The sequence below is a fragment of the Salvia miltiorrhiza genome, chromosome 1, assembly GCF_028751815.1.
Source record: "Salvia miltiorrhiza cultivar Shanhuang (shh) chromosome 1, IMPLAD_Smil_shh, whole genome shotgun sequence".
NCBI lineage: Eukaryota > Viridiplantae > Streptophyta > Magnoliopsida > Lamiales > Lamiaceae > Salvia > Salvia miltiorrhiza.
The window spans coordinates 66,534,658-66,548,088 of NC_080387.1; the positions used below are offsets into that span (position 1 = coordinate 66,534,658).

The window sequence follows — 13,431 nt, forward strand, 5'->3', positions numbered from 1 at the left end:
AGAGTGTGAGTGAGTTTTTTCCTTTTTTTGGTTGTAACAAATTTTTTAAAAAAATATATATATCACTAAGCAACAAACTCATTAATGAGCTCCATAAATAAGGGGCAACATATAGTAACACCTTTGAGACCTAATATATACACACACATGCAAGTTAACACAAAGTAAAAGCTACAAATTAATTAGTAATTAAAGAGGAATCAATTGAGGCAAAGATGTCAAGTGTTATAATGCAATTTGCGATTCCTACCCAAACTAATATTCTTCATAAGTTATGCAATGTGAGTTCAAAACGACATAGTTTGAGCAGTCATCGGGCACGTTGCTCATTGCAAGCGGGTGGACGACGAAGTGGAGGCTACCAACCTACCCTTTGGGATTTCGACTCTATTCAATCCTTCAACTCTGGCTATAAGGTAAATACATAAGTGATTTGAATGGTTGAGTTGAGTAATTAATCTAACCAAATTAATTAATGCAGGAAGAGAGGCACCTGCAAAGGGCCGCGGCTTTGATTGAGCGGGTGAAGACGCTGCTGCTGCAGAAACCTCAACCATGTTTGGAGCTGATTGACGACCTGCGAAGCTTGGGTATATCTTGTCATTTCCACCACGAAATCGCTCAAATCCTCAACTCCAACAACATTAATCACACACATTTGTACGAAACAGCTCTTAGATTCAGACTCCTAAGGCAGCACGGTTTTACCGTCTCTCAAGGTACTCTTCTTAATTATTGTATTAATTAATGGTCACACTAATTTTTTAACCAAATTAAACTACTTAAATGAAATGAATGCAGAAGTATTTGATTGTTTCAAGAATGACAAGGGTACTGATTTCGAGCCAAGCCTGTGTGACGATACCAAAGGATTGCTACAGCTGTATGAAGCTTCATTTCTATCAGCACATGGAGAAGAGACCCTTGATCTTGCAAGAGAATTTGCAACTAAATTCCTGCAGAAAAGAATAGTAGTTGATGATGAGGTTGAACGAGCGTTGGAGTGGCCTACTCATTGGAGGGTTCAAATGCCAAACGCAACATCCTTCATTGATGCTTATAAGAGGAGAGCCGATATGAATCCAATTGTGCTAGGCCTAGCCAAATTGGACATAAATATTGTTCAGGCACAGTTTCAACAAGAACTCAAAGAAACCTCTAGGTGACCACCATCTATTAATTGGTTTAATTTTTTTTATATGCATGAAATTAATAATAATAATAATTAGGTGGTGGGAGAGATTGGGGCTTGTGAAGGAGCTTCCTTTTGTGAGGGATAGAATAGTGGAGTGCTACTACTGGACGACTGGAGTCCTTGAGCATCGTCAACATGGTTATGAGCGGATAATGCTCACCAAAATAAATGCTCTTGTTACAACAATTGACGATGTCTTTGATATTTATGGTACGCTTCAAGAGCTGCAACTATTCACAACTGTTATTCGAAGGTTTGTGCACAATTTCATTAATCATTTTCAAGTAAAAGAGAGTAGCTAGCTAGATTTCATAATACGTACTGAATTAATACTAATATTATTTTCAGATGGGATCTTGAATCAATGAAGCAACTTCCCCGTTACATGCAAATATGTTATCTTGCACTCTACAACTTTGTTAATGAGATGGCTTACGATACTCTCAAGGACAAAGGTTTCAACTCCATCCCATTTCTACGAAAAGCGGTAACACTAAACTTCTTATCTTTGCTACATGTATACATGCATTTACTAATTAGGAGCTAGCTAGAATTAATATTGGATTGGGATTTTTGGCAGTGGGTTGATTTGATTGAGGCATATCTGATAGAGGCAAAGTGGTACTACAAGGGACATAAACCTAGCTTGGAAGAATATCTCAACAATGCTTGGATATCAATCGGAGGAATCCCCATTTTGTCACACCTCTTTTTCCGGCTAACTGATTCGATAGAGGAGGAGGCTGTTGAGAGCATGCATACATACCATGATATTGTTCGTGCATCATGTACGATTCTGAGGCTTGCTGATGATCTGGGAACATCACTGGTAATCTTTCAGCTTTAATAATTATATTAGACTATACATGTGAATTCCAACTATTTGATAATAAAACCTATAGGATGAGGTGGAGAGAGGCGATGTGCCTAAATCAGTCCAGTGTCACATGAATGAGGAGAATGCTTCAGAACAAGAGGCACGAGAGCATTTGAGATCACTCATAGATCAGACATGGAAAACAATAAATAAGGAGATGATGATGGCATCCGATTCTCCATTTTCCAAATATTTTGTGGAAGTTGTTGCTAATCTTGCAAGAATGGCACAATTTATATACCAACATGAATCTGATGGATTCGGCATGCAACACTCATTGGTAAACAAAATGCTCAGAGGCTTGCTGTTCGACCCCTATGAATAACGGATGATCTTCTGCATGCATGCCAAGGATTGGGGGAAAGCAATCTGCCGTCTAACCTAGCTAATATGGTTATTTAGAAGATGAAAGAAATTATAATAATTAATAATCATGTTTTTATGTTGCATGCGAATTAAATAATTATGACTAGATTTTAAGCATTCAGAAGCAGTTATGCTTACCCAACATTATATATGTAGTTATTCTGTCTGTAGTAATGCACTACACCATGCATGGCAAAATAATGAAATATATATAATATTATTAAATATACTAGTATATGCATGTTTCGGTTTTGAGCAAATATTGGTCTGAGAAATACCATCAAATATTGGGATCGATTTCTGTTCAAGGTCTACGAGAGTGGCATGGAAAAGTTTCCATTGATAACATACGGGACTCATTGATTTGGCGAATAGCATGCACTGCACTGTTGATACTTACACCATCATATCTATATCTATATCTATACTATAATAAAAAGTGTCTTAGGCACAACATGTGAATAGTCTATTTTACCCTTATTATATATTTTATTTTAAAATTAATTTCATAATATATATATATATATATATATATATATCTAATATGATATTATACAAGAAAAAGTTATTATATTTCGATCAATCTTTGATCATTAAAGTATAGCTATATTTTAATATTAAAAAAAATAATAATTATATATTTATGGATATACTTGTAATAGAATATATTAAGATATATTATTTTATTTTTTAGTGTTTTTAATATTGCAACCTCATATTAAAATTTCAATCAGACAAAATAATTAAGAATAATATATTTAATTTATTGTTTCTTAGACAATTTCATCGTTAATTTTATCATACGAATTAATTATTGGTTACACAAAAGTAATTACTACTGCGGATTGGAATCGTGAATCCTACGTTCTTATCCTAAATAAGATGGATTTTGAAAATGAAAGATTGGAAAATATTTATTAAATGTTGACAAAAAGAAGAAAATATTTATTAACACATGTTAATATGAAAGACGTTCCATCTTAGAGGGGCAAATATAAGGTTGGATTTATATATATGTATATATTATTCACTCTAAATATTATACTGCAAAATGTGTACTAACTAAATTCTAAATATAAATTTATTAAAGTTCTAAATCTTATCCCCGTTTGTCAGTCTTATTCATGCATGTGTTTAAATATTTTAACAATTATTAATGTATAATATACTAAAAGATCTATATATTTAAAAGAGATTCTCTTAAAAAATATTACTCCCTCCGTCTATAAAAATTGTGTGTTTATTACTATTTTCGGCCATCCACAAATATTGTGTGTTTTCCTTTTTTAGAAACTTCATTTGTACTTTAAACCTCATTCACACTCAATATTTACAAAATACTCACGTTTTACTTTTACAATTTGATGGGTCCAATACTACCCTTTAACACTAAAATTATATTCCCTCCGTCCCATTTGTATTGGCCCCTTCAGAGAGAGTAAAGAGGCCAATACAAATGGGACGGAGGGAGTATCTTTCAACTTTTTTATTAAAACTCTTGTCCTCCACTCCACCACACACTCTTTGTGGACTGAGGGGGTATCAATTTATAAAAATTGATTATTTTTAGATTGACCTAAAAATTTGTTAGTTTGCAGAGTTTATTAATTTATTTGTGATGATGACAATATTATGCACATTTATTCGGGTCGAATCTAAGGAAGACTATTGTAATAAGTGCTTAGGCCCAGTTATATGCATTAATAGGCTTTAGGGGTCAAATGGGCCAAGTTTACTTTATGGAGTAGCATATAAATAGGGCTCTTATAAGTATTTTGGGATCCTCTATATTCACTTCGGACTATGAAAAATGTAATTACTTCCCCAAAATATAGTGAAAAAGCCTGACAACTCCCGTGGATGTAGATCTTCATGATCGAACCACGTAAATCTGAGTGTTCTTATCGCTTTTATTTAGTCCGTTGATTTTTGTTTCATCAATTTGAGTGTTATTTTAAAAATGTTTTACTATAGTTATAGAATCAAATAGCCCAAATTGTTAATTACAAATTTAAATATAATAAATATTATATTCATATTTTTGGCTTTTCTCAAATAAAATAGGAGTATTAATTAGTTCTGCTAGTTAGTTAAAAGGTATGTTTGGAAAAGGCATCAGGATAACAAAGCATGCATAGTTTAATTGGTAGTAATATATTTGAAATTATCACATGAGAAAAATAGAGAACAATTGTTAATCTTATTTTAAATTAAAAATAAGGACACTGCGGGCAAACTTTAGAAAAATAAAAATAAAAATTGATGTTTCAGATGCCTAGTCAAAACGGTCGAACAATAAGCCTCTGAGCATTTTGTTTATCACTGAATGTTGCATACCGAAGCCATCAGATTCATGTTGATATATAAACTGTGCCATTCTTGCAAGATTAGCAGCAGTTTCCAGAAAATATTTGGAAAATGGAGAATCGGGTGCCATCATCATCTCCTTATTCATCGTTTTCCATATCTGCTCTATGAGTGATCTCAAATGCTCTCGTGCCTCTCGTTCTGAAGCATTCTCCTCATTCATGTAACACTCAACTGATTTAGGCACATCGCCTCTCTCCACCTCATCCTATATATAGGTTTTATTAACAAAACCTCAGATCAAATAGTTGGAATTCACATGTATAGTCTAATATAATTATTAAAGCTGAAAGATTACCAGTGATGTTCCCAGATCATTAGCAAGCCTCAGAATCGTACATGATGCGCGAACAATATCATGGTATGTATGCATGCTCTCAACAGCCTCCTCCTCTATCGAATCAGTTAGCCGGAAAAAGAGGTGTGACAAAATGGGGATTCCTCCGATTGATATCCAAGCATTGTTGAGATATTCTTCTAAGCTAGGTTTATGTCCCTTGTAGTACCACTTTGCCTCTATCAGATATGCCTCAATCAAATCAACCCACTGCCAAAAATCCCAATCCAATATTAATTAATTCTAGCTAGCTCCTAATTAGTAAATGCATGTATACATGTAGCAAAGATAAGAAGTTTAGTGTTACCTCTTTTCGTAGAAATGGGATGGAGTTGAAACCTTTGTCCTTGAGAGTATCGTAAGCCATCTCATTAACAAAGTTGTAGAGTGCAAGATAACATATTTGCATGTAACGGGGAAGTTGCTTCATTGATTCAAGATCCCATCTGAAAATAATATTAATATTAATTCAGTACGTATACGTATTATCTAGCTAGCTACTCTTTAATTTACTTGAAAATGATTAATGAAATTGTGCACAAACCTTCGAATAACAGTTGTGAATAGTTGCAGTTCTTGAAAGGTAGCATAAATATCAAAGACGTCGTCTATAGTTGTAATAAGAGCATTTATTTTGGTGAGCATTATCCTCTCATAACCATGTTGACGATGCTCAAGGACTCCAGTCGTCCAGTAGTAGCACTCCACTATTCTATCCCTCACAAAAGGAAGTTCCTTCACAAGCCCCAATCTCTCCCACCACCTATAACGTATTAAACCTTATATATGTTCCAAATTATTAGAGAATAAACACAGACATACCATGAATTATGATAAATTATGGATCCAGTAGTATTTTTTTCCATTGTCTTACCAAAATAATGTGTTGACGAAAGAAGTTTTAAAAATATATCTATTAAAAATATATTTCCATCAGCAAACCCTCACACCGCTCCTTACTCTTTCAGACTCGACATTTGAAAAGAAGAATTACTGAGACTCCAATGCCACTGCATTTCTGTGCTCCAAATCCAATACTGTTCCCAATTTTTTCATTTCCCCATGTGTAATTGGAAGAAGAAACTTTTAAAATATTGATCTCCATTTAAAGTAAAGAAACATTGAAGCAAATACTTGTCGTACCGCTGTGAGTTTCCGATCTTCACCGTTGCTCTGTTTTTGATTATTGATTTTTAACATTTATTTGATGAAGATGATGTTGTACGAGTTAGAGGGAAAATCCCGTGCTATTCTATCTATTAGCCCACCGAGAGTGGATATATAGATTGAGTTGAATTTTGAATTCAGAAACCGAATACTATGTCAGTAGCGATTACCTAGAGGTCTCTTTGAGTTCTTGTTGAAACTGTGCCTGAACAATATTTATGTCCAATTTGGCTAGGCCTAGCACAATTGGATTCATATCGGCTCTCCTCTTATAAGCATCAATGAAGGATGTTGCGTTTGGCATTTGAACCCTCCAATGGGTAGGCCACTCCAACGCACGTTCAACCTCATCATCAACTACTATTCTTTTCTGCAGAAATTTAGTTGCAAATTCTCTTGCGAGATCCAGTGTCTCTTCGCCATGTACTGACAGGAACGAAGCTTCATACAGTTGTACCAATCCTTTGGTATCGTCACAGAGGCTTGGCTCGAAATCAGTACCCTTGTCATTCTTGAAACAATCAAATACTTCTGCATTCACACAAGCATGCATCTCATGCTATTAATATATAATTCAACCATCAAGAAATATACTAGGAATTAGTTTGAGCATATATATGCACCTTGAGAGACGGTAAAACCGTGTTGTCTGAGGAGTCTGAATCTGAGAGCTGTTGAGTACAAATCCCTTTCATGTGTGTGCTTGTTGTTGGAGTTGAAGATTTGAGCGATTTCGTGGTGGAAATGAAAAGATATACCCAACCTTCGCAGCTCATCAATCAGCTCCAAACGTCGTATACAAACCACTTGTTCCTGGAGCAACATCTTCTTCACTTGAGCAATCATACCTGCGGCCCTAACCAGCTGCTTCTCCTCCTACATGTATATCGCTTCACAATTCATATATGATAATATGATATGATATATGTTTACCTTATACTCAGAGTTTAGAGCTTGGATGTAGTGGAAATCCCAAATGGCAGGACGGTATCCACCAGATGGTCGTCCCGTTTGCATGTGACGATCAGTGAGTTGTAAAGAGCAAGGCGGCGGCCGTGGCAGTCGGGAAGAAGCGTCGACACACCGCAGTCTTGAAGACTTGGTGTGTGAGTAATTATGAAGATGGTTTATTGGCATAATCACGCTGCACATCTTCCTCTCTAATTCGTTGCTTGGTTTTTCGATGATCCTCAATATGCATATGTTGATGGAGAATGGAAACGTCACGAAAGGAAGAAAGTGACAGAATGTTTGAAAATATAAAACGTTTTTCACGGCTATCCCTGCTCTCATGTATATCTGGTTATATTGATCACATATTTTTGTCTCATTGATAATGATTCATAATTATTCACTTGCTATTATTAAGAAGAAGAGTGATTGAAGAATAAAAGTGATAGAAAATGTCGGAGTTCATAACTTTTTTGTGAGAGAATGTAATTTAAAAAATATATATATATATTAATGAAATGAACAAAAAAGGAAAGTGAACCCTTTCCAATGAAATGGAGAGACCGTATCAAATTCATGCCTAATGGTAATGGCCGTCTTAACTTTCTTCCAAATCAAAAAGTAGCTAACCTATGTAATTAAAAAAAAAAAAAGTTGCTACCTAGAATATCTAATCTTTGGACTTTCTCATTGTAATACTACACTGTTTAGGAATTTAAAATTACATTATCAAGTCAAAAAAAGAAAAATTATGTTATCCCAAAAACCGTTTGAAAAATAACAATACGTTTAAAAATAATTTTAATTTTACTAGCTACGTGTTCTCGATCGTCTCAAACTAATACCTGCTAAATATTTGAATATTCATTTAAATTTATAAATAAATAAAATTTGTTCCAGTTATTGGCACTGCATCTCGATAAAAATTAATGCGAACATTAAGTAAACGTTAGTAATAAATAGTACATATAATAAAGTTAAATAAATAGAGAAAAATTCTCTTGAACATATTGATTAATGTTTAAACCGGTTTAAAATTTATATATATATCCCTACATGTTTCAAATAAAATTAAGAAGTGATGTTACTACCTGTTTCCATTTCAAATAAATATCATTTTATTTAGATTTTCGTTTATGCAGTCTCATAAAAGATCGATGCGCAATTTCAATTTTTTTAAAGTAAAAAATAACTATAAGAAAAATACGTACACTTTTATTAAGGAATTAAAAAAAATAGAATAAATAAAAATATAATATATGAATTAATAATTCAAAAAATGAGTATTTAAGATAAAATAAGAATAGAGTATACGAGAGAAGCCATGTATGTATGTCTTCAACATGCAATTGTATTATACAGAATATATGCATGCATATACTTGTACTTATTCAAACTCGATTTAAAAATAATTTTATTTCACGTTTTTCATCTGAAATATTCGTATAATAGTATTTGATAATTATTCGAATATGCATGGCCTAGTTTTACACTACAAAAAAATGCGTAAATAGCGACGAAAAATAGCGACGGCGGCGGCAAAAACGGCGACCCGCCTTTTGCCTATTACCAGCGCATTACCAACGGCAAAATAGCCGCCGCTAATTAGCGGCGGTTGCGCTGTCGCTAATTTAAATATATATTATTTTATATTTATTATTAATTAATTTAATATTATTATTTATTACCGACGACAATTTGCCGTCGCTATTTACCGGCGGCATGCGGCCGCCGCTAATCACCACCGCCGGTGACATCCGGCGATATCACCACCGCCGTCCGGCCAAAATTACCGACGGCAATTTTTTTTTTAGCATTTTTTTTAATTTTTTTTATTTCTTTTTTCATTTATCATCTAATAAGTTGGTCAAAGATAATAATACAAAAATATTAAAATTAAATATATATTGAAATACAAGTGAAAATTTAAACATTGATTATTACTAATCTAAAATAATAACTAAGAATTCAAGATTCTTAGTAAGAAACTTATAATTGTAACTTAAGAGTGCTAATTTGATTAGTGATTCACTCATCAATCATCACTAATCTAAGATTATTACTAAGAATTCAAGATTCTTAATAAAAATCTTACAATTATAACTTAAGAATGTTAATTTGATTAGTGATTCACTTATCAATCATCACTAATATAATATTATTACTAAGCATTCAAGTTTGTTAGTAAGAAACTTATAATTATAACTTAATAATGATAAGTTAAGAATCTTATAATTATAACTTAAGAATGTTAATTTGATTAATGATTCACATATCAATCATCACTAATCTAATATTATTACTAAGAATTGAAGATTCTTATTAAGAATCTTATAATTATAACTTAAGAATGTTATTAGTGATTGAAGATTCTTACTAAGAATCTTATAATTATAACTTAAGAATGTTAATTTGATTAGTGATTCACTCATCAATCATCACTAATCTAATATTATTATTAAGAATTCAAGATTATTAGTAAGAAACTTATAATTATAATTTAAGAATGTTAATTTGATTAGTGATTCACTCATCACTAATCTAAGATAATATTCCTAATAAGAATTCAAGATTCTTACTAGATTGATAAAATACTTATGGTGTATAAACTAGATTGATAAAAAAATAATAATAAAAAAAAGAAAATTTGAAAATTAATAAATAAATATTTTTCAACATAAAAATAAGAAAGGAAACGAGCCCAATCCGTAATTAACAACATTTTTTGGATATCATCTCGACATATTCTAAGGTTATGAATATATATGATAATGTATATTGAAGTAAACTTTAAATGAATTAATAGATACTATATATATATATATATATATATATATATCAATAATACGAGTGTTCTGTACCGTGATCATTCGAAAAGAACTTCAAGGTTAAACGTGCTTGACTTAGAGCACAACTAAGATGGGTAACCGACTGGGAAGTTCGTCTAAATTATGCAATACTGTATAAATACGGAAATAAATTGTGGATATATAATAAAATAAATAAATAAATAAATAAAATAAAATAAAATAAAAAATATACCGAGGGCAAAATGCCGTTGGTAATTAGCGACAGCATATTGCCCTCGGTAATACCTTGGCCAACTCCGGCGTGTGCGCCACAGCCGTCTGGTGAAAATTACCGACGGCGGTGGCGCCGCCGCTAATTAGCGACGACATTTGCCGTCGGTAATTTTTCGGCAATTCTCCGCCGTTGAACGGCGGAAATGCCGGCGGCTTCGCCGCTGTTAATTGTCGGCGGCGGCCGATCGTCGTCGGTAATGGCGTTACCGACGAGCCAATTAGCGACGGCAAGTTGTCGACGGTGCCGCCGTCGGTAGCATTTTTTTGTAGTGTTTATTTAAATTTATAATTATAAGTTGTTATAGTATATAGTAACATATTGTATTCAAATAACAAGTTATACACATGACCGGCCTAGTGGTGGGTAAGCCACTATTTTATATAGAAGATATATAGATTAATTAAGCAACTTGAGTGAATTTCTTTTTTAAATTAGCCAAGTTGTTTTGAGTTTGACCACGTCCATTGCGATTTGCAGTAAACCAAATCCAGTCTTTCAGATGAGATTCTTCTGTCCCACTATTTTGTGTGTACCACTTTTAATTTATCTATTTTATAATTATTTTTATAAAAATAAAAAATATTATTATATTATGAACTCTAATTATTTATAACTAAAAATTGAAGTTTTAAAAAATTATATACCCTAACTTTGAATTAATGAACCTAAATAATTAATTATTAATTCAAATAAATATAAAAAATAATTATAAACTCTAATTGGATGAGTGAACTCTTATTAATTATCTTTTTATAATATTAAAGCATAATAAATTAAAATTGAAAAAAATATAATTAAAAATTAACAAATTAGTAGTAATAGAGGATCGCATTTGCCCGTCTTCGGCCGTCTTACCAAGTCACGAGAAACATTCTACCTACTTTATCTTTCAGAATCAAAATTAGCTAAAACTAGAGGTTCTTTTGCTTTTAAACTGGACATGGCAAAAGCCTACGATAGGGTTGAGTGGAGTTTTTTGGAAGCCGTTATGCTTCGCATGGGTTTCAAAGAATCTTTTGTCAATCTTGTGATGCGATGTGTTCGCTCTGTTAGTTTTGAGGTTTTAATTAATGGTCAGCCGGGCAATACTCTCATCCCAGAAAGAGGACTCCGTCAAGGAGATCCCCTTTCTCCTTATCTCTTTCTTTTTTGTGCAGAGAGCCTCTCCAGTTTGCTAAGGAAAGCTGAAACTCAAAACTTGCTTCATGGTGCTCGACTTTGCTCTACCGCCCCGGCTGTGTCACACTTATTCTTTGCTGATGACTCCATCATCTTCGGAAGGGCGCTCCCTCAAGAAATTGATACCATCAAACATATTATCTCTATCTACGAAGCGGCATCAGGACAAAAGGTTAACTTGGACAAATCCGACATCACCTTCAGCCGTAAAGTTCCTCTTACCTTGGCTGATGAGCTCTCGACCAGACTTGGGGTCCGACGACCTGAGAAACATGGAATTTATTTGGGGATTCCAAGTACTATTGGTCGATCAAAAAAAGAAGTTTTTCAAATGCTGGAAGATAGGGTGAAGAAGAAGTGCAAAAACTGGAAACGCCGATTTCTCTCAGCGGCGGGGAAGAGTGTTCTTATCAAAACTGTTGTCCAAGCTATTCCAGTCTACCTGATGAGTTGCTTCTTGATTCCGGAACAAACGTGTCAGCGTCTTAACTCCCTCGCTGCACAATTTTTTTGGGGGCAAAAGCATAATGAGAAACGTATACATTGGAGGAATTGGAAGGCCCTCTGCCGATCAAAAACTGATGGAGGATTAGGATTCCGCGATTTATCATGTTTCAACCGCGCTCTTTTGGCAAAACAAGTTTGGAGACTTATTTCCCAGCCGGACTCTCTGCTAGCGCAATCTCTGAAAGCCCGCTACTACCCTCGGTTGGATATCCTCCAAGCAACTAAAGCCCATAATCCATCTTTCTCTTGGAGAAGCTTAGTTGCTGGTATGGCTATCCTACGCGATGACCTAGCGTGGGGGATTGGAGATGGAAGAACTATCAGAGTGGGCCTTGATCGATGGATTCCATCCTCCTTTAAATTCAAACCATCTGCTGTTCTTGATGAGGAAACATCACACCTGCATGTTGCAGATTTCTTTAAAGACGACGAGAAAGATTGGGATTTGGGCAAGCTGACTCACATTTTTCCCAAGGCTGACATTCAAAGAATCATTTCCATCCCCTTATGCTCATCCGTCCACCAAGACTGGAGATACTGGCCCCACTCGAAAACTGGCGCTTACACCGTCAAATCAGGTTACGCTGCTGCTCTAAGGATGACAAATTCAGACGGTGCCTCCCCGTCGGGGGATCGCCAACAGTTGTGGAAATGGCTTTGGAACCTTAAAGTTACGCCAAAAGTTAAGCTCTTCACGTGGAGATGCCTTGAGGATGCTCTGCCAATTAAATGCGCTCTACGACGTCGGGGGTTGGATATTGAGCCTTTTTGCTCAAGATGTGGCGAAGCTGAGGAAACTCTTGAGCACGCTCTCCGGGATTGCGGTTGGGTGACCTTCTTCTGGGCAGCCTCTCCCTTGAGACTTTATGTGGGCGTGATTAATAGAACCCAACCTTTATCACACTGGATCGCTGAGATTCAGAGTATTGACTCGGATGAAGCTCACCGTCTTTTTCTATCGCTGTTGTGGTCAGTTTGGTACGCCCGCAATCTGCTGCTTTTCCAGTATCAAGAACTCTCCCATCACCAATGTTTTCAGGTTGCTTTTAAACATCTCCCACCTCTCGCGGCGATCGGGCCTTCTTCTCCGTTGGATTCTTGCTCACTTTCAGAGGATCAGCTGATTGATTTTTGGAAAGTCCAATGTGATGCGGCCTTCGATCAGAATCGAGGAGTGGGAATGGGCATCTTCATCACTGACGCTTCCAAGAATTGCGTGGGGGGTTGTATCAAATTCTGTGCTGCGACTCAAAATGCTGAAGCCGCTGAATGTCTTGCTTTAAAAGAAGGAGTGCTGAGGGCGAAAGCTTTACAAGGGAAGAACATCATCCTCGAAACAGACTGCAAATCGGCTTATCTCCGACTCTTAAGTAGTGAGTCTGATAGATCTCTCATTGGAGG

At 34.8% G+C, this 13,431-nt stretch overlaps 2 protein-coding genes across 5 annotated transcripts; one reads left to right on the forward strand and one right to left on the reverse strand.

Annotated features, from left to right (window-relative positions):
• The first annotated feature begins 77 nt into the window (after positions 1 to 77).
• Positions 78 to 2,619, forward strand: LOC131005179 (1,8-cineole synthase, chloroplastic-like). Its single transcript, XM_057932013.1, has 7 exons — positions 78 to 416; positions 482 to 719; positions 802 to 1,162; positions 1,230 to 1,448; positions 1,544 to 1,682; positions 1,776 to 2,024; positions 2,098 to 2,619. The coding sequence occupies exons 1-7, from the start codon at positions 216 to 218 to the stop codon at positions 2,395 to 2,397; spliced, it is 1,707 nt and encodes a 568-aa protein (XP_057787996.1). The 5' UTR covers positions 78 to 215; the 3' UTR covers positions 2,398 to 2,619.
• Positions 185 to 7,560, reverse strand: LOC131005178 (cineole synthase 1, chloroplastic-like). 4 transcript variants are annotated; one of them, XR_009095213.1, is made up of 8 exons: positions 7,243 to 7,559; positions 6,933 to 7,185; positions 6,480 to 6,840; positions 5,687 to 5,905; positions 5,450 to 5,588; positions 5,104 to 5,352; positions 494 to 585; positions 185 to 405 (listed from the first exon to the last, which is right to left on the reverse strand). XR_009095213.1 is itself a non-coding variant. In XM_057932011.1 (7 exons), the coding sequence occupies exons 1-7, from the start codon at positions 7,459 to 7,461 to the stop codon at positions 4,714 to 4,716; spliced, it is 1,728 nt and encodes a 575-aa protein (XP_057787994.1). In that variant the 5' UTR covers positions 7,462 to 7,560; the 3' UTR covers positions 4,574 to 4,713. The 4 variants fall into 4 exon arrangements, 2 of the variants coding, with proteins under 2 accessions (XP_057787994.1, XP_057787993.1); XR_009095212.1 differs by having other exon boundaries at positions 185 to 409; XM_057932011.1 differs by lacking the exons at positions 185 to 405; positions 494 to 585 and adding an exon at positions 4,574 to 5,013 and having other exon boundaries at positions 6,933 to 7,173; positions 7,243 to 7,560.
• Positions 7,561 to 13,431: the final 5,871 nt, after the last annotated feature.

Excerpts from the sequence above, each read along its gene's own strand:
- LOC131005178 (XM_057932010.1), bottom strand. The coding sequence starts at position 7,461 with ATGTGCAGCGTGATTATGCCAATAAACCATCTTCATAATTACTCACAC. Across the intron at positions 6,841-6,932 it reads CGGTTTTACCGTCTCTCAAG|AAGTATTTGATTGTTTCAAG; the intron begins GTGCATATATAT and ends GTGTGAATGCAG. Across the intron at positions 5,589-5,686 it reads TTCACAACTGTTATTCGAAG|ATGGGATCTTGAATCAATGA; the intron begins GTTTGTGCACAA and ends TATTATTTTCAG.
- LOC131005179 (XM_057932013.1), top strand. The coding sequence starts at position 216 with ATGTCAAGTGTTATAATGCAATTTGCGATTCCTACCCAAACTAATATT. Across the intron at positions 1,163-1,229 it reads GAACTCAAAGAAACCTCTAG|GTGGTGGGAGAGATTGGGGC; the intron begins GTGACCACCATC and ends AATAATAATTAG. Across the intron at positions 2,025-2,097 it reads ATGATCTGGGAACATCACTG|GATGAGGTGGAGAGAGGCGA; the intron begins GTAATCTTTCAG and ends TAAAACCTATAG.